The 22,193-nt window shown below is 38.9% G+C and overlaps 2 protein-coding genes across 2 annotated transcripts; both read left to right on the plus strand.

Annotated features, from left to right (window-relative positions):
• Positions 1-9,239: 9,239 nt before the first annotated feature.
• LOC125008399 (signal-regulatory protein beta-2-like) lies at positions 9,240-11,146 on the plus strand. Its single transcript, XM_047585615.1, has 3 exons — positions 9,240-9,282; positions 9,418-9,741; positions 9,851-11,146. Exons 1-3 carry the CDS (start codon positions 9,240-9,242, stop codon positions 10,309-10,311), a joined length of 828 nt encoding a protein of 275 aa, XP_047441571.1. The 3' UTR covers positions 10,312-11,146.
• A 6,239-nt stretch (positions 11,147-17,385) lies between these two features.
• On the plus strand, positions 17,386-19,217 carry LOC125008393. The gene is made up of 5 exons (XM_047585609.1): positions 17,386-17,485; positions 17,620-17,940; positions 18,051-18,389; positions 18,496-18,621; positions 18,769-19,217. Exons 1-5 carry the CDS (start codon positions 17,443-17,445, stop codon positions 18,849-18,851), a joined length of 912 nt encoding a protein of 303 aa, XP_047441565.1. The 5' UTR covers positions 17,386-17,442; the 3' UTR covers positions 18,852-19,217.
• The last annotated feature ends 2,976 nt before the right edge of the window (positions 19,218-22,193 follow it).

Here is a 22,193-nt window from a genome sequence, read left to right on the forward strand (position 1 = left end):
AGTAGTAATTACGTTTTAAGAAAGGTCATTGAAAAATCTTGTTTTAGATTGGCTAAACTTTCTTACTTTCTATCAGACTTTCCACTTGCCCTGTTAAACACTGCGTATGCATGCTGATGACTTGTTGATCAGGCTACAGATCTGAAAGTGGATTTACTAAAAGAGGAAACAGGGTCAAAGAGATGTGAGTGCATGCATGCTACATTTATATGAACATGTATGGCATGCAATGTGAGCAAAAGAGCAACATTTATAATATATTCACACAGACCATGTGTTAATGCCTAGTGTATGCTGCCATGGCTTTGCTCATCTTGAAACAGAAGCTATACACAATGAAGAACTAGAAGTGCAGGACAGAGAAATAATGCAAATTCCAGATATAACCCCCAAAAGAGGGGGACCATAGGGCCACTCATAAAGCCACATATTCCTATGACAACTACAGTGCATCCATAACTAATTAAGAGTAGATGATAAAATATTCAGCAAATAATAAATAATAGACTGACTGAGCTGAGTCATGTGTGAGGAGGCACCTGCCATGTTATTGTGTGTGTGTTTTTGTGTGTTTATATAGCCTCCTGTCTTTCTTACAATTGTTGTTCCATTTGTTCCAGCATTCTCTTCTTCTATTCTTCATTCAGGGTTTTTGCTTTCTTTTTGGATTGTGTTTCACCTTTTGTTGGACTTTTTTTTTTAATTTAACCCGCTGACCTATGCAGCACCTTTTGTTCCTTATTTACTAAGACATCATGAAATCTACTTTGAGTTGCTCATCCTGCCTTTCTGGTCAGTGTATCTTACATTTGGGCCCTCTCTCACATTGCTGGACATTGTCACAGCGCAGTTGCATCATCATGCGTCCAAGCCAGTCACACTTCAACATTAATCACTCACAATGCATTTTATTGATTTTCGTAGTTTTTACTCTATCCTCAGAAATCAAATACCGTATTTCCCCTAAGAGTGACCGGGGCCTTTATTTACTCAGCCGCCCAGAACACCCGGCCATTATTTGAGGTAGGCTTTTATTAATTCCCTTCGTTTCATACCTGTATGTACCAGTATATTTGCTCAAAGTTTTCCTACTTTTACTCTGCCATTTTTTATTTATTTTTCTCTTTAGCAGGTACACCCATAGACATTAATACATCAATGCATATTAATGTCTATGGCGCTGCATGCTCTTTCCATACATCCATGGCTCTTTCACATGTATGTATGACACGCTGTCAGATAAGAAACGTGCATGTGGAGCGACTTAAACCTTTGTGAGTTATAAAGCCATACATGACTTAAACAGGCTCAAATATTAGTCATATTTCAGACAAACGCCCATGCTTGTTTGGTTAACACTATTTGTCAATAAAAGCACAATGAAATGAAAGATTGAGAAACATTGTGAATCTGTTGCAGCCAGCTTGCTAAGAACAAGCTAATGCCACCTGTCTGTGGCTCTTGCCACAAATCACAAAAACTTCTAGCTGAGTCAAACCAGCCCCAAACCTCTGTCTAACATATCACTCAGTTAGCTCAGTTTTAGTGAAAATTTTACTTTGTTTCCAGATATTGACTTTAGTCCGACTACAGAAACACGAACTCATGGTAGCAATAATTGGTATAGGGAAATGGTAATTAGGACAGGATAGACACACCGTTTATGAAGTGGATATACTTCAAGTAACAAACACTTATTCATTTGTCTTCAGAGATTATTCACAGATGGATTTTAACAAGAAAATACTTGTTAACACTTGTTAAAATTTGGAAAGTTCTTTTTTAAAAACAAAAACAGCATCATGTACAGTAGCCTATGTGGGAAATCATAGTGCTGTGGAAGCAGAACACTGGGGCTACTTACTGTGTTGTTGATCTAATGCTGGTGAATTGGCCATAAATATGATAGCTGTGGATCATTTAGCAGAAAAACTGTAATCCTTTAACTGACGTTCAGCGATGCCTTTGACTCTGAGTTGTGTTGGAATGGAAATCGCCTGGATATTTTGGTTCATTCTTCTGTTGTTGGTAAAAGAAAAGGTTATTCTGTGAAGCCCTGTGTGCGGTATTGTGAGTATAATCCATAGTATTGATAGTGATAATTGATAGTCTAAAGCTTCTTGGTTCTGCTCTCAAATCGCAAAAGATTACTGCATTTAAATTTACAATGCTCAAAGAATTCCGTAGGGAACAAAAAAACCCAGACCCCACAGGAGGAGGTGATCCTTACCATACCTTGTCCAAAACTGAAATGACGCCACTGGTTACACATCAATGGTTCAATTAGTTTACATTTTTTTTCTTTCTTTCTTTCTTCTTGTCTGCATTTGTCTGCATAGTTGAACACCACAGGGTGTCAACATTACAGTGGGGGAAATAAGTATTTGATCCCCTGCTGAATTTGTAAGTTTGCCCACTTCCATAGAAATGATCAGACTCTGGTTTTTATGGTTGTTTACTGGTTATGGGTATAGACAGAATATCAATTGAAAATGCATAAAAAACACACAATCTAAAAGTTATAAATTGTTATGTATTTTATTAAGGGAAATAAGTATTTGATCCCCAACAATTCACTTAGAATTCAGGCTCCTACAGATTGGCTGGTGCGCATGTGGCACACAGCTGTGCTCAGTCAACTAATTACCAATACTCCTGATCTTAACTCGTCATGTATATAAAGCACACCTGCTCTAAGAATCAGTTTCTTACATTCCAACTTCTACAGCACCATGGGCAAGACCAAAGAGCTGTCAAAAGATGTCAGGGACAAGATTGTAGACCTGCACAAGGCTGGTATAGGTTACAAAACCATCAGCAAAAGGCTTGGTGAGAAGGTGACAACTATTGGTGCCATTATTCACAAGTGGAAGACCCATAAAAGGACCATCAACTGTCCTCGGTCTGGAGCTCCCCGCAAAATCTCGCCTCATGGAGTGAGGATGATGATGAGAAAGGTAAGGGAGCAGCCTAAAACAACACGGCAGGAGCTTGTTAATGATCTGGAAGCAGTTGGGACCTCCGTCACCAAGAAAACAGTTGGCAACACACTGCGCCGTTATGGATTGAACTCTTGCAGTGCCCGCAAGGTCCCCCTGCTCAAGAAGGCACATGTACAGGCCCGCCTTAAGTTTGCCATTGAACATCTAAAAGACTCAGAGAAGGCTTGGGAGAAAGTGCTGTGGTCTGACGAAACCAAAGTTGAGCTATTTGGCATTAACTCGACCCGCCGTGTTTGGAGGATGAAAAAACGTGAGTATGACCCAAAGAACACCATACCCACGGTTAAGCTTGGAGGTGGAAACATCATGTTTTGGGGCTGTTTTTCAGCAAAGGGTACAGGGCAACTTCACCGCATTATGGGGCCAATGAATGCAGCCATGTACTGTAACATCTTGGACAAAAACCTTCTTTCCTCAGCAAGAACACTGAAGATGCCTCGTGGGTGGGTTTTCCAACATGACAATGACCCAAAACATACTGCCAGGACAACAAAGAAGTGGCTCAAGAAGAAGCATATTAAGGTCATGGAGTGGCCTAGTCAGTCTCCAGACCTTAACCCGATCGAAAACCTGTGGAGGGAGCTGAAGCTCCGAGTTTCCAAGAGGCAGCCAAGAAACTTGAAGGATTTAGAGACTGTCTGTAAAGATGAATGGGCCAAAATCCCTCCTGCGCTGTGTGCAAACCTGGTGACCAACTACAAGAAACGTCTCATCGCTGTGCTTGCCAACAAAGGTTTCTCTACAAAGTACTGACTTGTGTTGTGCTTGGGGATCAAATACTTATTTCCCTTAATAAAATACATAACAATTTATAACTTTTAGATTGTGTGTTTTTTATGCATTTTCGACTGATATTCTGTCTATCCAGTCATTCAATCTCTCTGTGACTTTTTAAAACATACACTGTTGTTTTTATCTCCTGCCGGGCTACCACCCAACCGAGATTGCCTTAGCCCCGGTGGTTACACTAACAAACATTGTCAGCCATGCCTGCAAACGAGGATGTACTACTTAGAAAAGCAAATAAAGAGGAGAAGGCCAGGTATGATGTCACAGCACTGGGGAATCCCTTCTCCGGGTCTGATGCTGCCATACCTGCACACACATCTCGTTCTGCCACGAGGGTCCTCCTCCTTCTCCTTTGCTCCTCCCTCAGATCACGTTGGTAGTGGGTGACTCCATAGGCACGCTGATTTTTCTAGTGCCACTACCCACTGTTTTCCTGGAGCCACTGTCCCAGTGATCCTGGAGAAATTCCCTGTGCTGCTGCCCTACACACCACCAACGGTAATCCACATGTTGGCACCAATGACACTGCGCACAGGCAGTCAGAGATGACTAAAAATAATTTTGAAAACCTTTTTAGTCTTTTAACGGAGAGCAAGTTCAACATTTCTGTCAGTGGTCCACCCTGTCCCATGGAGCAGAGCGTTTCAGCAAGCTCCCTTAGCCTTCGTACAATACATGGTTCCAACCCGCAGAGGTTACTGCATTTTTACTCAATTTTTACTTTTAATTTACTCAACATATCACTCAACCCATATCAAAGATCATACACTGGACCTTGTTATCACCTCCAGTCTGACAACACACATTTCCTCTGTTTTAGATTTAGCTATTTCTGATAGTTTTTGCGTCTTTTTTTAGTGTCAATAGTAAACATGATGATAATATTCCAGAAATTAAAAACAGCACTCTACAAAGTATCTCCATTTAAAGCAAAAAAAATTAAAAATTAAAATTAAAAAGAAAGTGTCGGGTTGCAGAGAGGCAATGGAGAAAGAACAGATTACAAATAATCCTCCACATTTTAAAATCTGAGCAAAAAAATACAATAAGACAATAAAGAATGCAAGAAAGGTACACTTTTCAAACATCATCAGTGAAAACCACAATACATCCAGAATACTGTTTTTAACATGTCTTGCAGGATGTCAACAGACTTCAAATGTGAGGAGTTTGCAGCTCACTTCAGCAGTAAAATAAAAACTATTAGGTCAGCTTTTAGTCAATCTCAATCTTGTTTTATTACAGCTGAACCTATGTTTTTATGTGAGGAAACACCGGATAATGTTGTCCTGGTTGATGCTAAGGTGCTCTCAGTTAAAACCAGCAGCCTGCCTTTTAGATCCAAGTCTTACGCTGTATTTTAAATCCGTTTTTCTAAGCTGAGGATGCTTTGAATAGTTTAAATTATTCTCTTTAGACAGGAGTTTTCCCAAGTGCTTTTAAGACAGCCTTGGTCAGGCCTCCTCTAAAGAGGAATAATTTAGACCCTACAATGCTCAACAATTACAGACCAGTGTCTAATCTGCCATTTTTAAGTACATTTTTTAGAGAAATTGGTTTTTAACCACTTGAATGAGTTTATGAAAACTCACAGTTTGTATCAAACTTTTCAATTGGGTTTTCAGACAAATCACAGTACTGAAACTGACCTGATTAAGGTTTTAAATGATATTCGAATGATCATGGACAAGAGGAAACTCTCTGCCCTGGTTCTACTGGATTTGAGTGCAGAATTTGACACAGTAGACCACAATACTCTTTTAAGCAGACTGCACAACATGATCGACCTGTCATGTACTGTTTTTAACTGGTTTAAATCCTACCTCACTGGCAGACAATTTTATGTGTCTATCGATGAATACTACTCTTCTGAGAAATACAAACTGGATTGTGGTGTCCCCCAAGGCTCAATCTTAGGTCCAACACTTTTTAATTTGTACATGCTGCCACTTGGCGAAGTCAACATGAGACACAGAATAAGTTTTCACAGTTGATAATACACAGCCACACATTGCCATGTCTCCTGATGACCCAGGACTCAGGCTCAGAGAGAGAAGCTTTAACCAAATTTACAGACAATGTTTATGTCTCTCTCGCAACAAGTAAAAAGCCTGGGTGTTATTGTTAACTCTGAGCTTGGTTTTATCCCTCACATTAAAAACTTAGTATAAACTGTACTGTACCTCAAGAACATAGTCCCGAGTCTGCCCGTTTCCGCAAACACAGAGACGCTGATGCATGCTTTTATCTCCAGTCATATTCTTATGTCCCAGTCTAGGGGTGCCTAGAGCACAACATGAAAAGTGACCATCTTCCCCAAGTCCCAAGCAGCCACCAGTAGATTTTGGGTTTTAATTCCAAAAAAAAAAGATTTATTTACAATGAGAGAAACAAATTTATCCACACCAATAATTATTAAAGTAACTCAGGGCTTCAGGGTAGATCAAGGCCAAAACGACAAACAAAACAACTCTATCTGGAAAATAAAGAAACTAACCTCCGAAAACAAAACAACAAAGACTTACCTTCCTAACTAAAATACACAGGAGAAAACAATCAAAACAAAATGGCAGTCCATCCCTACTATTCAAAGGTAATTGGAATAATGTCATTAAGCTTTGGCATGAGGTTGTGACCAGTTGGGAGATGCGGAGGATGGAGGTGCTGCCGACCAATGGCTGCCATCTTGGTTCTTTATAAGGCGGGTGAGCATCCAGTAGCAGCCAATCGCACGTCAGGTATGGCCCGTTCTCCCAAAAACCTCTCCACTATGGCACAGCCCTTTTTGCATATGGGATTAGAAAAAAAAACACAGGACACATGCAGCACATGGCAGCCCTCTAAAATGACCACAGTCATAACACATATTGACTATTGTAATGCCCTCCTTTCTGATCTTCCCAAAAAGAAACAAAAATCCTTTACAGTTACTTCAAAGCTCAGCTGCACATGTGCTGACGAAGACCATAGACAGCATATAACACCAGTTTTAAGATCGCTGCATTGGCTCCCTGTGTGTTTCATGGTCGATTTTAAGGTCCTTTTACTGGTTTATAAATGTCTTGATGGTCTTGGTCCCTAATATTCAGATCAGATCTGCTTTTTCCACATCGGACCCTTGCAGCCCTGAGGTCCTCTGGTACCGGCCTTTTAGTGGTTCCTAGAGTCAAGACAAAGAAGTATGGTGAGGCATCTTTTCAGTTTTACAGCCCATGTCTATGGAACAGCCTGTTGAGGACCTCGGGGCTACACAGAGTGTTGATATTTTTAAAAAGAGACTAAAAACCCACCTTTGTAGCTTATCTATTTTAGCTTGATTTACGCACGCTGGTTTAGCACCATTTATTTAGTTTATTTATTTATTATATTATTTATCTATCCACCATGCAGATATGTATTTATATTTACTTATTTATTTAATTTTAATTGTTTACTTTTTATATATTATTATTATTGTTGTTGTTATTGTTGTTGTTTTTTTATCTTTTACTCAAGCCCTGGTGTTTCCTCACTGAGGACCTTCCCTTTCTGGGAGCTGTGATCGGTTCTGGCTGTGGCAATGCTGTGGGGATGGTCCTGGCCTGGAGGGTTGGGGGGGCCCGGTCACTGCCTATGGATGTGGCATGGACTTCTCCACCAGCCTGGGCCAGGGTGGTCCCTGCCGTGTTGCCCCTTCGGTTGGGGGCTGTGAACGGCTCCTAGTGCAAACTTTCCTCCGTGATGGCGTTTCCTCGCTAGGCCATCTGTGCTCAGTCATGTTACTCATTTTATCAGTGCTCTTTCTATCCCTGTGCTCCTTTGTGTGCTCTCTTGCGCTCACTCCCCGCGTCCCCTGCCTTCCCATCGGACAGTAAGTTCAATAAAATACACTACCTTCTCTACTTTCGACAACAACAGCAGGTCCAGTCTCAATCGGGTACTCACTATCTGTGCTGGGACAATCAGCTGTTCGTTTAAGTCAGCCCTCAGCTCCCAGGCTCTGCCTACCCTTAGCTGCCCTGCACTACGTCTGATCCTCTCCGGTCTGGCCTTTTCTTCCTCCTGTACAAACAAAATAAGTATATTCACCCTTCAGCAGATAAGAAATTTACTTCAACCCGTTTTTCCTCACTTGTAGCTGCTAAACATTTCAGCACCTGGTTGTGACGCCAGGTTTATCATCCTTGGGAGAGACACACATACACACAGCCTGTCTTATGCACAAATGAGTAGTGTGTATAACTTTATATATATAATATATATCACTTCCATATGATCTGAATTTTGCTCCCACCAGGCCAGTCATCTAACAAAGGTGGAGGTAGTGGGGCCCACTTCTTAACAGGCTATGTGTAGCGGGGTTCTTTCTGTCAAAAAATATGGCGTCAACAAGAAGCTATGTAATATTTACAAAATAGTAACAACTATCTACAAAAAATATTTACAAAAAATAGTGGCTGTTCGCACTGCTGAAATAGGTTCTTCTTTCGCCAACACAGCTTGCAACACCACCTCTCCACACACACACAAACATGGACAAAATGGCTGCCTCATAAATGATAAGCCCCTCCCAGTGGGCTGACACAAAAATAGTAATCAACTATAACAGAAATGTTTCCAACCTAGAGAAACAACAAAAAGGACATTTAACCAGAAACACACATCCAGAAATATTTAAGGTATTATGATGTAATATAGGTTTTCAGATCATCATAAATACTGAGAAATATCCTTTCATTAATACAAACAATATTCAGTTGCATCTGGTGACCTTTTTCCCGCCACATGCCCTTTAAAACAGCAGGGAGTAGATAGGCCCCTGTTTGGCCAACTGTACCTGAGGAGCGGGGGGGACAATTCGGTGTCTGCACTGCAAAATGTATGAACAGGCCAGTAACTCTTTGGTCCCAAGCTGCTTCTCTAATCGCTATGCAACAACTTCCCCTAATCCCTGTTTGTATAGTTCATTGATATTAAAACAAGCCCACACATTCTAATAAGTATGATAGATGGATGTCAGATACAGATCATATGTTACTACCAAGTGTAAACTCTTTATTTCGCTAAATCAACACTTGTTACAGTGTCACAACCATTATCAGTGAAGATCCAGCCTGTGGATATTTCCTCTGAGATTCAGACTGTGATGCATTTTAAACCCTTCTTGTAGGACATACCACAGGCATCAGAAGTGACCATACCAACTGCTGCTTGATGACCAAGGATGAAGAAATACAGTCACCTAGGATAAACAGGTCAAGTAAAGCAATCAGTCTTGAGAACTGCTACAACACATGAAAGAGAGGTGATCAGATTCACAAAGCCCTGTATGAGACCAATGTAACAGGAAGTGTACTTTTGAAACTATTCTCAGTAAACCAATCAGATGCATTTTATGATGTGACGTCACCTCCTTCTCATCTCCTTCACGCTCTTAAATACAAAAAAGAAAAAAAACACAATGTCAAGATGATCGTGTTATGGATAACACTGCTTTGTCTTCATCCAGTATGTAAGTGCTCTTTTGTTCTGTCTAAAGGTTTTCTCAGTGGAGAATTTATACACTAAAGAGACGATTTTGCAGCAGAACTTTTGCACATCATACACAATATTCTTTAATTATTTCTTATGTTTTCCTTTAATTCAGATATGCTGCTTCCAGTGAAAACAGTTCATCTTGGTGAACCAGCCACATTTACATGTGTTATACCAAACACAGAATTCAGCAACAGAGGAATCTACTGGTACAAGCAGAGTGTTGGAGATTATCTTAATATAATTGTAACATTGTTTAAATCCGTAACAGAGTACGCACCAAACGTTTCAAAATCAAGATTTGACTTATGTACTGATGACAGTTTTAGTAACCTGACCATTTTGAGCACAGTTGAAGAGGATGAAGGAATGTACCACTGTGGAGTCAAAGAGTGGATAAAGACTAAATGGAGTGGGACATATTTGTTAGTAGAAGGTAAGGTTTGATTTACTTGAAGTTTTGTAGTCCTTCTTATCATGATGTGAAAATGCCCAAGATATGGTTGGAAGTGCTCAGTTTTTAATACTGTTTTGTTTTAAAAAAGGAAACACTGAGAGGACTGTTGTTCAGACAGTATCATATCCAGTCCGTCCAGGAGACTCAGTGACTCTCCAGTGTTCAGTCCTCTCTGACTCTGAGGACAAGACGTGTCCAGGAGATCTCAGTGTGTTCTGGTTCAGAGCTGGATCACAGACATCTCATCCAAACATCATCTACACTGACGGAGATATGAGTAATAAATGTGAGAAGAGATCTGAGCCTCAGAAGAGATGTATCTACAGCTTCTCTAAGAACGTCAGCTCCTCTGATGCTGGGACTTACTACTGTGCTGTGGCCACATGTGGAGAGATATTATTTGGAAATGGAACTAAACTGGAAGCTGGTAAACATCAAACAGCAAGTTCTGTGTTAGTTATTGTGTTGGTGGTAGCAATCATCTGCTTGGCCATTTCTATGATTATAAATCTAATTTTCATCTGTTGTCGAACTCAGAAAAGACATTAAGGTAAGTGTAGTTTACTTACTTTGTTTGCCTCCTGTTTGTTCAGGGAACACTGAATACTACAACTAAGATCTGTTCAGTTTTGATGTGCTTTTCCTCTTGCAGTTGTGAAGTGAGTTGAGACCTCGGCTGACCAACAGCCTAAAAGTCCGGTACTAAGTGTGTGATCGGAACTTGAATTAATAGAATATAAGAGTATGATACTATGATTGAAGAATAATTTTTATTAAACATGTTGATTTTCAGTGATTGAATGTTATACACAGAGTGTAAGATGAATAATAGTGGAAGCAATGTAACCAATGTTTGTGAAATCAGGAACAGAATAAGAAAAACAGGATACAGATTTCAGGCAGTAGGGGCAAAAAGGGGAACTGAAACCTGTTGGCCTGAGGGCAGGTCAGGACATGTCCAAATACACAGTTAGTGGAAAAGTACAGAAGATGAACTAATTTCCAAGTATTAATTAATAATATATGAATGTAACACCCTTATTGGACAAAAGTGATGGGATGATGATTAGCCATAGTGATGTATGGGAGATAGGATGTGTCTCGGTTTAAGGATGTAAAAGATGAAATGCAGAAGTATTTTACGGGAGAGGAGACCAATTGGAGTACATTTGTGAAGGATTTAAGGGATTACCAAAGGACAGAAACATCATTCATTTTTGAGTTATAATTTGATAAGGATATTACTGATTAAATATTATATGATTGAATTTGAATTGATTATCTGAAATCTAAATATTATTTTAACAAATATCTGATTTTGGTTTTGATTGATTTATTGAGCTGTTGCAATTGCTAAAGCTGAACCTGCAAATAAAATTTGGCTCTAAAGGTCAGAAGACTTGTTGACAATTATTTCTCCCTTTTTGCTGGTACTCATCACAGTAAAACTATAGGCAACTTGAATGGTAGCCCCAACACCTAGCTCTTATTGTTCAGGCTAGTCAAGTCTACTTAAAACTATTTTATGTCCGTAGGGCTTTCAGCCTAGCCTTTGAATTATAACCTGGCACATACCAAGTGCACAGATCCATTAGGGGTAAGCCACCACAACTGACGGGACTCAACTTCGGACCCAGCTGCAGGAAGCCGCTCTGACTGGTGATTCCGGGGGACGTGAGGAAGCGGGGCAGACGTCAGAATTAAGGGTGGTTAGAAGTCAGGCGAGTTACCCCGTCTACAGCTTGAGCACAGCTATCACTGAGTTCAGTTGAGGTAATACTCTGCTGACATGAAGCTGTAACCCTATATAAATGGAGAAGCTGTCTTACCTGTACCTGTGAGATCTAACACAGTCCATCGCCGAGTTGTTGATCCTAATTTAAAAGTCAAATTAATGTGCTTGTTTTTATTCATACGTAGCAACAAAAAGCAGCTCTTCACCAGCCAGACAGGACGATATGAGCCAACCAGTTAAAGATAAAGTAATTACAGCAACTCACATTATTTGTTATTTCACTTGCATGATTCCCAACGGCTCAGTGTAACAGAATGCCTTTTTTATTTGCTGCATAGGCTGAAGGTGATTTCAACTGTGCTGCACTGCTTTTCTCTGCCAGAGGAAGAAAGAAGAAAGAGTTGAATCCAGAAGAATGTGTGTATTCTCATGTGAAATACTGAATGTAAATTACACCCAAATTACACCCAAATTCTCTCCATGTGCCGTATTTTACCGTACATTGGTTCTTACCTAATGCTAGAACCTTATGCTAGAAACATTAATCTAAGATTCCTCAGGCTTCTGTTTCATTTTGTTTTCGGAAAAATGCAACTTAATTGGAGATTCTCTTTCTCTTTCAAACAATTATAAACCTATTTCTAACCAAATACACACCCTAAACAACAAAACTGATTTCAGAGCCAGTGCATGCAACTGTAATATTAAGACAGGTCTTTACATGTGTGAACATTATGTTTCAAAGTGACTGTCTTCAATAAATAATACATTCATTAAAAAGGTTTCAACAAAATGTTTGATTGATATATTTGTTTTGTGCCTCAGCCTTCACAGTCACGCTAGAGTAGCTGAGAAAAGGCTTTACTCTCAGTTTCCACTTCAAACCTAGAAGCACTTTTTATCTAGTTAGATTCCACTAAGAGGTCTGTGGTTCACTGCGTGTACAATTTAATGAGGACTGTCGTCAGTTATGAATATTTAGAAAGGGACATTGATTCTGCGTGTTTCCTTTAGTCCAATGTTGTAACTATGACAGAGGTTTGTAATTCTTGTTTCTACTGCTCTTCTTTTCTCTCTTTTCTCTGTTTCTATCCGGCTGGACTCAGGCAGATGATTCCCTCTGGGTTCTGCTCAAGGTTTCTTCTTGTTAAAGGGAGTTTTGTCTTGCTGCCGTCGCCTTCAGGCTTGCTCTGGAGGTTTCAGGCCGGTTTTAATAAAGCGCCTTGAGACAATTTGTGTTGTTATTGATGCTATACAAATAAGATGGAATTGAATGGAATTGAATGGAATTGAATTGAATTGAATTGAATTGAATTGAATTGAATTGAATTGAATTGAATTGAATTGAATTGAATTGAAAACAGATTCAAGGTCCTGGTCTTAGGAGTCTGAGGTGAACTTTAATTCTATACCTTAACCCCAGACTCAATGAGTCTATATTCATAGCTATCTAACAGCTGTTGCTTTTAATTTATTTCTGAGTGCATGCACAAAGGCCTCCCAGGCCCCACTGCTTCATACTGCTAAAAGCATGGATTTGAAACTTATCTATTTCATTGTGAAACAGAAAGAGTTAAGTTTCAATAGTGCAACATTAACATAAAACATGAATTCCAGCAATACTGACAATAGGTAGACATGGGATGACACTGAGGATTGAGGAAGCGCTAGTTTTGGGGCCATCCACTCTGGGAGGAGTCACAAGCTGAGCCACAGGGGGCACCAGCACCCAGGCCCCCCGACCCTGACAGACGAAAGCCAGCCAGACCGAAGGGACCCAGGGACAGCGTCCCCAGCAGCAGCCGGACACCGCTCCTAGTGTGGAGGACCTCCCTAAGGAGACACTGGAGTTAAAACTAAAAACTAGAAACATAAGAAAGGATAAAAACCGTGAAAAGAATAAGTAAATACAGTGGACAGCTAAAAGAAGATAAAAAAATTGTAAGATAATGAATAAAATAATACCAATGATAAATTAAATAAATAAAATCATTTAAGTTTAATATCATCTTAAAAAGCAACATATACATATATATAAACACATACATATACATATATATAGTAGTTAAATGCCACCTCACCATGGGTTTTAGTTCTTGGTTTTGGTATAGATAAAAGGCCAGTGCCAGAGGACCTCAGGATCCGCGAGGGTTGATATGGTAAAAGCAGGTCAGATAAGTAAGAGGGCGCAAGGCCGTTAAGAGATTTAAAAACTAGTAGAAGAACCTTAAAATCGATCCTGAAGCATACAGGGAGCCAATGCAGCGACTCTAAAACCGGTGTAATGTGCTCCCGCCCTCTGGTCTTCGTCAGCACGCGTGCGGCTGAGTTTTTGTAATAATTGAAGATTTAAAATACTCTTTTTGGGAAGACCAGAAAGCAGGGCATTACAATAATCTAATCAACAGGAGATAAAAGCATGCATCAGCACCTCCATACTGGCCTGAGAGAGAAACGGGTGGACTCTGGCTATATTCTTAAGATGATAAAAACCTATTTTCATCATATTTTTGATATGTGGAATAAAATTCAGCTCAGAGTCAAAAATCACGCCCAGATTTTTTACTGATTGTGCTGGTTTAAGATCTTGAAGTTTTGGTAAAAGTTTCTCTCTCTGGCCTTCAGGACCTATAACTAAAACCTCAGTTTTGTCCCGGTTGAGCTGTAGGAAATTTGCTGCCATCCATGACTCAGTATCTGAAATGCAGTTAAAAAGGGCATCAATTGGCCCTGTGTCATCAGGAGACACGGCGATGTACAGTTGCATATCATCAGCATAACTATGAAAGCTGATGCCGTGCCTCCTGATGACGGCCCCAAGAGGAAGCATGTACAGATAAAAAGAAGTGGACCTAAAATTGACCCTTGGGGAACACCACATCCAATTTCATGGGTTCCTGAGGAACATGTATCCATACTTACATAAAAGCATCGGTCTGTGATATAAGAACGAAACCAGTTAATGATGAATAAGACACACATGGAACATAAAACCACGTAGAAATGTGTCTGCTGATAGATAATTTAAGTGTATCATTCAGTAGAACTTACCTTCGTACTGTCCACATATTCCTCTTGGAGAGCCATTAAAGATGAAAAAAATATTTACGATCACAGATATGGCCAAGCAGATCATTTCCATCACCAACACAATAAATTCAGAATTTGCTGCTTGAGCTAAAAAAAAAAAAGAAACATTAGTAAAAAGATAAAAACACTGTAAATCATAATGATATAACATATTAAAAATATTACCTTCATTAGTGAACTCAGAATCACCTCTGATTTGTAGATGAGTTCCATTTGATGTTCTTAGTGAAGTGATAAACACATCTCCTCTGAGTCTCAGATCTCTTCTTACATTTATTATTTGTGTCCATCAGTGTAGACGATGTTTGGAACAAATGTCTGTGATCCAGCTCTGAACCAGAACACACTGAGATCTCCTGGACACATCTTGTTCTCAGAGTCAGAGAGGACTGAACACTGGAGAGTCACTGAGTCTCCTGGATGGACTGGATCTGATACTGTCTGAACAACAGTATAGTTTGAAGAACCCAATGTGTTTCCTAAGCACATAAACGTAGTGAGAGAATTAATAAAAAAAAGAAATTGTAAATCACTCAGTATTTCCTGTTTTTAATATGTGCAGTTTCCTGCAAGGGATCTCTTATTCTAAAATAAGAAGCATGTCTTTGGATGGTGGGAGGGAGCTAGAGTACTGACACAGAGAGAACATGCAGAATCATGACCTTTCAAAAGGATTTTAAAAGTATCTTGTATGCTCGAAAATCCTCCTTTAAGTATTTTAACAGTGCAGTAAATGGTCGAGTGTCTACAAAAATTCCCAAACATGCTATATTCACCTTTTAATGACAAATATGTCCCACTCCAGGTACTATCAGTCCAGTCCATGACTGCACAGTGATACATTCCCTCATTTTCTTGAATCGTCTTTAAAATTTTCAAATTGCTAAATTTCTCATTTAGTTTTACTTCCATTCGTGAAGCAGTCTCTGCTGAACTGGTCGAAGGCTTTGCATTTCTCTTCAGCACTGCAATTAACCTCAGAGTATCCCCAGAACTCTGCTTGTACCAGTGAAGTGCTCGACTGCCGATCTCTCCTTTCTTGCAATGTACATGTGAGAATCGGAGGTTCACCAAGTTGAACCGTGGTAAGTGGAACCAGTGCATCTGTGTTAGATTAAGAAATAGTTCAACACAAGTCAGTTAAATAAAATTTAGTCCACAATTTGAGCATGAATCATTACAGATCTAGTTAACATGTTTTACGTTGTAAGATATCACTTACATCCTCGATGAAGGAGAAGCAAAGTAACCCAGAACAGAACCATCTTGGCACTGTCTTAGAAAACTTGCTGACCTTTATTTAAGTGAGAGGTGTGGCGATTCACACCACCAAATGCATCTGCATCAAATGCATCTCACTGAATATACGTTCACAGTGCATTTCCTGCTACACACGTCTTGTGCTGCTTTGAAGGGTGTGATCTCTAATTTGTTTAATTTATTAAAGGGGTCAGTAATATGTTGTTTTATAAGTTCATGATTTTATATTTGGAGGTCTACCAGAATATTTTTTACAGGCGTTGATATTAATGAAAGATGGTATTTTTCTTATACTCTACATTACTGCAGCAGAAATTTAGCTTCTGCCTCTTTAAGGAACCCCTCTTAAAACTAGCTGCTCTGATTGGTCAGCTGGCACTCTCTGTTGTTTTTGCTCAGCCATTTGATGGTAGGTTATGATCACTCAACCCGTTCTCATTCCCAAGGCGTAATATACCGACGATTTGTCACGCCCCTAGACGCCCTCACGCGGCGGTAAGAGACGCTTAGAGCAGAGGCCGCAGCCCTCCATTCACTACAATAATAACCCGTTCGCGACGAAATATGACACTGCGATCTTTAATCTGATTGGAGAATCGAGGACACCCCGACCGGAAGTGTTTTTCTCACTATTTTAAGCATTTCTTTTAATGAGACATTTCTCAACGCAAACACATCCGAGTATCACTGATAATTCAACAATAAAGTAGCTTCATGTTGTGGCCATCACTTATAATTTTTCTCCTTTGATTCTGAGAAATAAAATTTTATTCGGATGCTTTCGATAGCGAAAAAAGCTTACACTACCCATAAGCCTCTGTTGTTTGATCTTACACATATTGATCTTAGCAAACATGAAAAGACATTAGTGGAGCACACAATAACTCCATATTTATAGACCCCTTCACAGTTTGTAAACACAGTGACCTTTTTTTAGGGGCGGGACTTAACTGTATGCCAAACATCTCAAACACTATAGCCTGTAAACGCTGGTTAGCATATTTCAATGGACTGTTTTGACATGAATGGACGAGGAAAACGCATATTTTAGAGACTGACTCTGACTGATGGGACTGCATTCAGATCAACCCCTACACTGTCACTGGATGGATGATTTGACCAAAGGAGGACTGATTTGTTTTTTGTTTTTTTCTGTTTGTCTTAGATGGTCCTACTGCTGTGGAACAGACTGTGTCATTTTGAGTGATGAAGACCGAATAGCTTGCCAAGTTAGTTCTGCTTTGGTTTTAGTGAGGCTAAACCATCTTGCACTACATAAAACAAAAAGTGAAAAGGTGATCATACCGACTTCTGCTTACTTACTTGTATACAAGTATGAAGACAAAGGAATTTACCCAGAGACAGGAAAAGAGTTAAAACAGAGAAATGTTGATTTGGTTAAAAAAAACTGAAAGAGAGTGGATATTGCTTCACTATGCTGAGCAGGGGAAAAGTGTGACAGGAAGTTTACTTTTGAATCTGTCCTGTGTGAACCAATCAGGTGCATTTTGATATATGTGAACTTACCACCATGTCACATCCTTCAGTCGCTCAAAAAGCAAGAAGTTTCCTCACAACCACAACATCAAAACGAGATGGTCGTGTTATGGATTACACTGCTTTGTCTTCATCCAGTATGTAAGTGCTCTTTTTTTCTGTCTAAACAGTTTCTTAGTAGAGATTTTACACACCAGAAAGATCATTTTGAATTGTCACTTCTCCACATCATACACTGTTTTCATTTGTTGTTTTCTCTCTGTTGTAACATTCAGATACGCTGACAGCGGTGAAAACAGTTCAACTTGGGCAACCAGCAACTTTTACATGTGTTGTACCTGATGACTTCAACGGTTTACAAATCTATTGGTACAAGCAACATCCTGGAGATACTCTGAATATAATTGCGACATCATGGTCATCTACAGCACCACAGTTTGCACCAGGTTTAAATTTAAGATTTGACTTGCGTACTGATAACAGTTTTAGTAACCTGACTATTTTGAGGACAGTTGAAGAGGATGAAGGAATGTACCACTGTGGAATCGCAGAGGTGCTTAAGACTAAATGGAGTGGGACATATTTGTTAGTAGAAGGTAAAAATGTCATCTACTGAGCTTTTCAGTCCTTCTAATCATGATGTGAAAATTATCAGAAAATGTGTTTGTAAGTGCTTAGATTTTAATACTGTTTTGTTTTAAAACAGGAAACACTGAGAGGACTGTTGTTCAGACAGTATCATATCCAGTCCGTCCAGGAGACTCAGTGACTCTCCAGTGTTCAGTCCTCTCCGACTCTGAGAACAAGACGTGTCCAGGAGATCTCAGTGTGTTCTGGTTCAGAGCTGGATCACAGACATCTCATCCAAACATCATCTACACGGATGGAGATATGAGTAATAAATGTGAGAAGAGATCTGAGACTCAGAAGAGATGTGTCTACAGCTTCTCTAAGGATGTCAGCTCCTCTGATGCTGGGACTTACTACTGTGCTGTGGCCACATGTGGAGAGATTTTATTTGGAAATGGAACTAAACTAGAGACTGGTAGGATTTTGCCTTTAATGAATGAACTATTACTTAAAATACGTTGATGGCATTGTGACTAATAGTCTATTTCTGAAGCTCTGGTATCATTTTCTCTGTTTTTTAGCTCACGCAGCAGGTTCTGAATTAGTTGCGCTGGTGATAACAACAATCTGCTTGGCCATATGTATGATCGCACATTTTGTTTTCATCTGTTGTCAAACTCCAAGAGCAATGTGTGAACAATATGAAGGTGAGTTTAGTTTATGAAATTATATATTTTAACATTCTAGTAAATTAAGTGTCATTTTTCAAGACAGTTTCACAACTTTAAGTTGATAAATCATCTACTAAATCCTTCTGAATAATCAGTATTTCTGTTTTATTCCTACATCATTAGGAATAGAAAGCACCTCTTCACAAGTTCTATTTGTCTGGCGGGAAAACTACAAGACAAATGAAGCAGAAAAGGCTCAAGAGTGAAGGAAATGTTTCTGTCCCTGGATATGTGAATATGAGTTTGTGTTTCTGTGGCCTGGTTTGTATCACTAACCCTTTGTGTGAATAAGAAAAAATGTTGTGGGTTGTTATTTTATTTTACTTTATTTTTTAGCAAGAAAGGGATGTTTCATGAAAGTTTATTTTACATTAACTTTTATTTTAAGCTTGTTTTTATTTTTCATATAAATATATCTTAATACCTAGACCTATAATGACATAGTAATAATATTAACTTTTTATTGTATTTCTTGTGTACTTTATTATAGTTGTCCCACATTATCATAATAGCAATTGATGTCTAACCATCTTAAAAATAAATAAATAAAAAGCTTTCTATGAAGAAGTCTATGAACGATCGATTGTCTTACTGGAGGCTTCAGTGTTGAGATCCCACTATTACCTTCTAAACAAAAAGATATTTTTGAGCTGATGTTCACCTAAACAGCTACCAACCTGTGATGGTAGCCACCTTTTTCATATTAAGAACCAAAGTCGATGCTCCTTATTTTCGATACATCAGACAAGGATATAATTATAAGTTTGTATATACTATTACTCTTTCTGTTATTATATACCTGATGTTATTTTTCATATAAAGCAAATCTAAATAATCTTTTTTGTGTTTCTTTTGTTCATGTTTTATATTTGTTGTTCAAAATAATTGTTCATGTGATGTCTAAGGATGCTATTTCAAGCAATCATTTCATCAGACTTTATTTGTAAAGCACTTTTCATACAAAAAAAAAAAGTTATATTGAAAACGTTATGTCTTTTAAATTCACTTTTCACAACGCATTTCTGAATGACAAGGACTTACTCATGTTGAGACCAAGGGTTTTAAGTTTCTCTGTGCAACTGTCTAAAAGCTCATAGCTGAAAACAGCTCTCTGTTTTCTAGGTTAGCCATCTAACAGCTTTTTGACTCCAGTCACGTTTGCGGTGGTTAAAACTAAAAGCCTTATCTTGGGACAGAAACATTCAAATACGCTCACAATCTGTTTTAATGTTTAAAAATACAAATGATTGGAGAGACAATAAAAATTATGTTTTTAAACCTTTATTACTGCATGTAATATTGTCTGAAGACAGATATTTTCACTTTATAGTACAACACATCTGTCCTAAACCTATACATACAGGCACCCATGCTGATCTTATTAACCACAAAATACGAATAGAGGAACTTTTAGTCTTTCAGTGCAGTAGTTCTTGTTCCACAAAGAACATTTTCAAAATAAGACCAATAAAGAATCACTTTGTTCAAATCAAGTTGAATAAGCCTCCTAAAGCTGAAATGTGATCTCAACGATTCCCATGATCAATAATGAGGCTCAGGTTTGGACTCAGTCTGCTTTGATCAGATCAAAGTACGTTTTCTTCCGTCTTCATGTGTCTCTTCTTTCTTCCTCTTGTAGGTTTCCCTCCAGAGAAATGCAGCGCAGCGTAGCTCAGCTCACCTTCAGTCTATGCAGCAAATAAATTGCTAATTAAAAGCTATTCTGTTTGAGCTGCTGGAAATCATATGAATGATTGTGAATGAGTGATTTGCTATCACTACTTACATCATAATAAACTGCTTGGCTCAAATCATCTCGTCATCTCGCTGCTTTCTGTGGTGGTTAATGATGAATAAAAACAAGAACATTATATAACTTTTTCTATTCAGATCAACAGCTCGGTGATGGAGGTGTCTGGAATAAGCAACAAGAATGTCACTCAAAACTAAACAAATGTAAGATTTTATAATTCTTATTGATATTTATCCATCCCAGTGTCCTACGTTGTACAACATTGCACTTAATTCCCTGAACAAAGTTTTTGAGTAAAACCGCGGGAGTGTTTGAAATATAGATAAAATAAACTACACTTACCTTCACATTGTCCACATACTCCTCTCGGAGTTCGATAACAGATGACAGCAATATTTATAAACACGGATATGGCCAAAGAGATGATTGCTATTACCAGTACAATGAATTCAGAACTTGCTGTTTGGTGTAAAAACAGAAGGAAAAAACATATTAATGTTTCTGGAGGAGAGGAGATTTCACGAGGTTTTAAATTTTGTACATCACTCCCAGTACTAAACATAAAATCCTACCAATCTCCAGTTTAGTTCCATTTCCAAATAATATCTCTCCACATGTGGCCACAGCACAGTAGTAAGTCCCAGCATCAGAGGAGCTGACGTCCTTAGAGAAGCTGTACACACATCTGCGCTGAGTCTCAGATCTCTTCTCACATGTATTACTCATATCTCCATCTGAACTGAACACTGGAGAGTCACTGAGTCTCCTGGACGGACTGGACCTGATACTGTCTGAACAACAGTCCTTTCAGTGGAAAACAGTATTAAACAGTATTAAAATCTGAGCACTTCCAAACACATTTGCTGATAACTTTCACATCATGATTAGAAGGACTGAAAAGCTCAGTAGATGACATTTTTACCTTCTACTAGCAAATACGTCCCACTCCATTTACTCTAAAGCAACTCAGAGAATCTCAGAGGAAATATCCACAGGCTAGATGTTCACTGATAATGGTTGTGGCATTATGACCGTCTGAGGAGCCTGAAGGCCAAGAGTGTTGATTTAGTCTCACAATAAACATATTCAACAACATCACTGATAATCACTGCTTTACCCCATGGTGGTGCTAGAGAAATAGCTGAGAAGACTTCAGACTAAAATATTTAAACTGCAATCTACCTGTCTCAGACAAAAACACTAACTAAGATAAAATATGTCTTTATTCATCCCACAGTGGGGGAAATTCTGGTTGTTAACAGCAGCAGACATTCAACATTCAACATCACAAGCAGTGATAGAATATAAAAATATCAAAAATGTACAAAACTGGTCAAAAGTTTTAGAACATTCCAATATTTCTGCAGTTTAATGTCTCATTTTAATGAAAGCGTAGACCAAAGAAACAACTGAAGTTAAAAACGAGTAATAATAATAATCATGGAACCAACATATAACCCAAAATCTATCTTAGATTTTCAACTCATCAAAGTAACCATCTTTGGAGTTCGTCCCAACTTTGTTGCAGAAGTTCCCAGAAATGTGTGGCACTTGCAGGGTGCTTTGCTTTCACTCTTCTGTCCAGTTCATCACAAACCAGCTCCATGGTGTTAAAGTCTAGAGACTGGGCCATGGAGACATCGTCCACTCCATGTTTTCAAGCTTTCCATCTTTGTTTTTATCCTGAGGCAGTTCTGGTAAAGCTTGGACTTGAGTTTTGGGTCATTATTTTGCTGTAGGATGAAGGCCTGACCAACTATGCCAGAGCCCAGCCAGCATGTCCATGTGGGGCCCA

The sequence above is a fragment of the Mugil cephalus genome, chromosome 5, assembly GCF_022458985.1.
Source record: "Mugil cephalus isolate CIBA_MC_2020 chromosome 5, CIBA_Mcephalus_1.1, whole genome shotgun sequence".
NCBI lineage: Eukaryota > Metazoa > Chordata > Actinopteri > Mugiliformes > Mugilidae > Mugil > Mugil cephalus.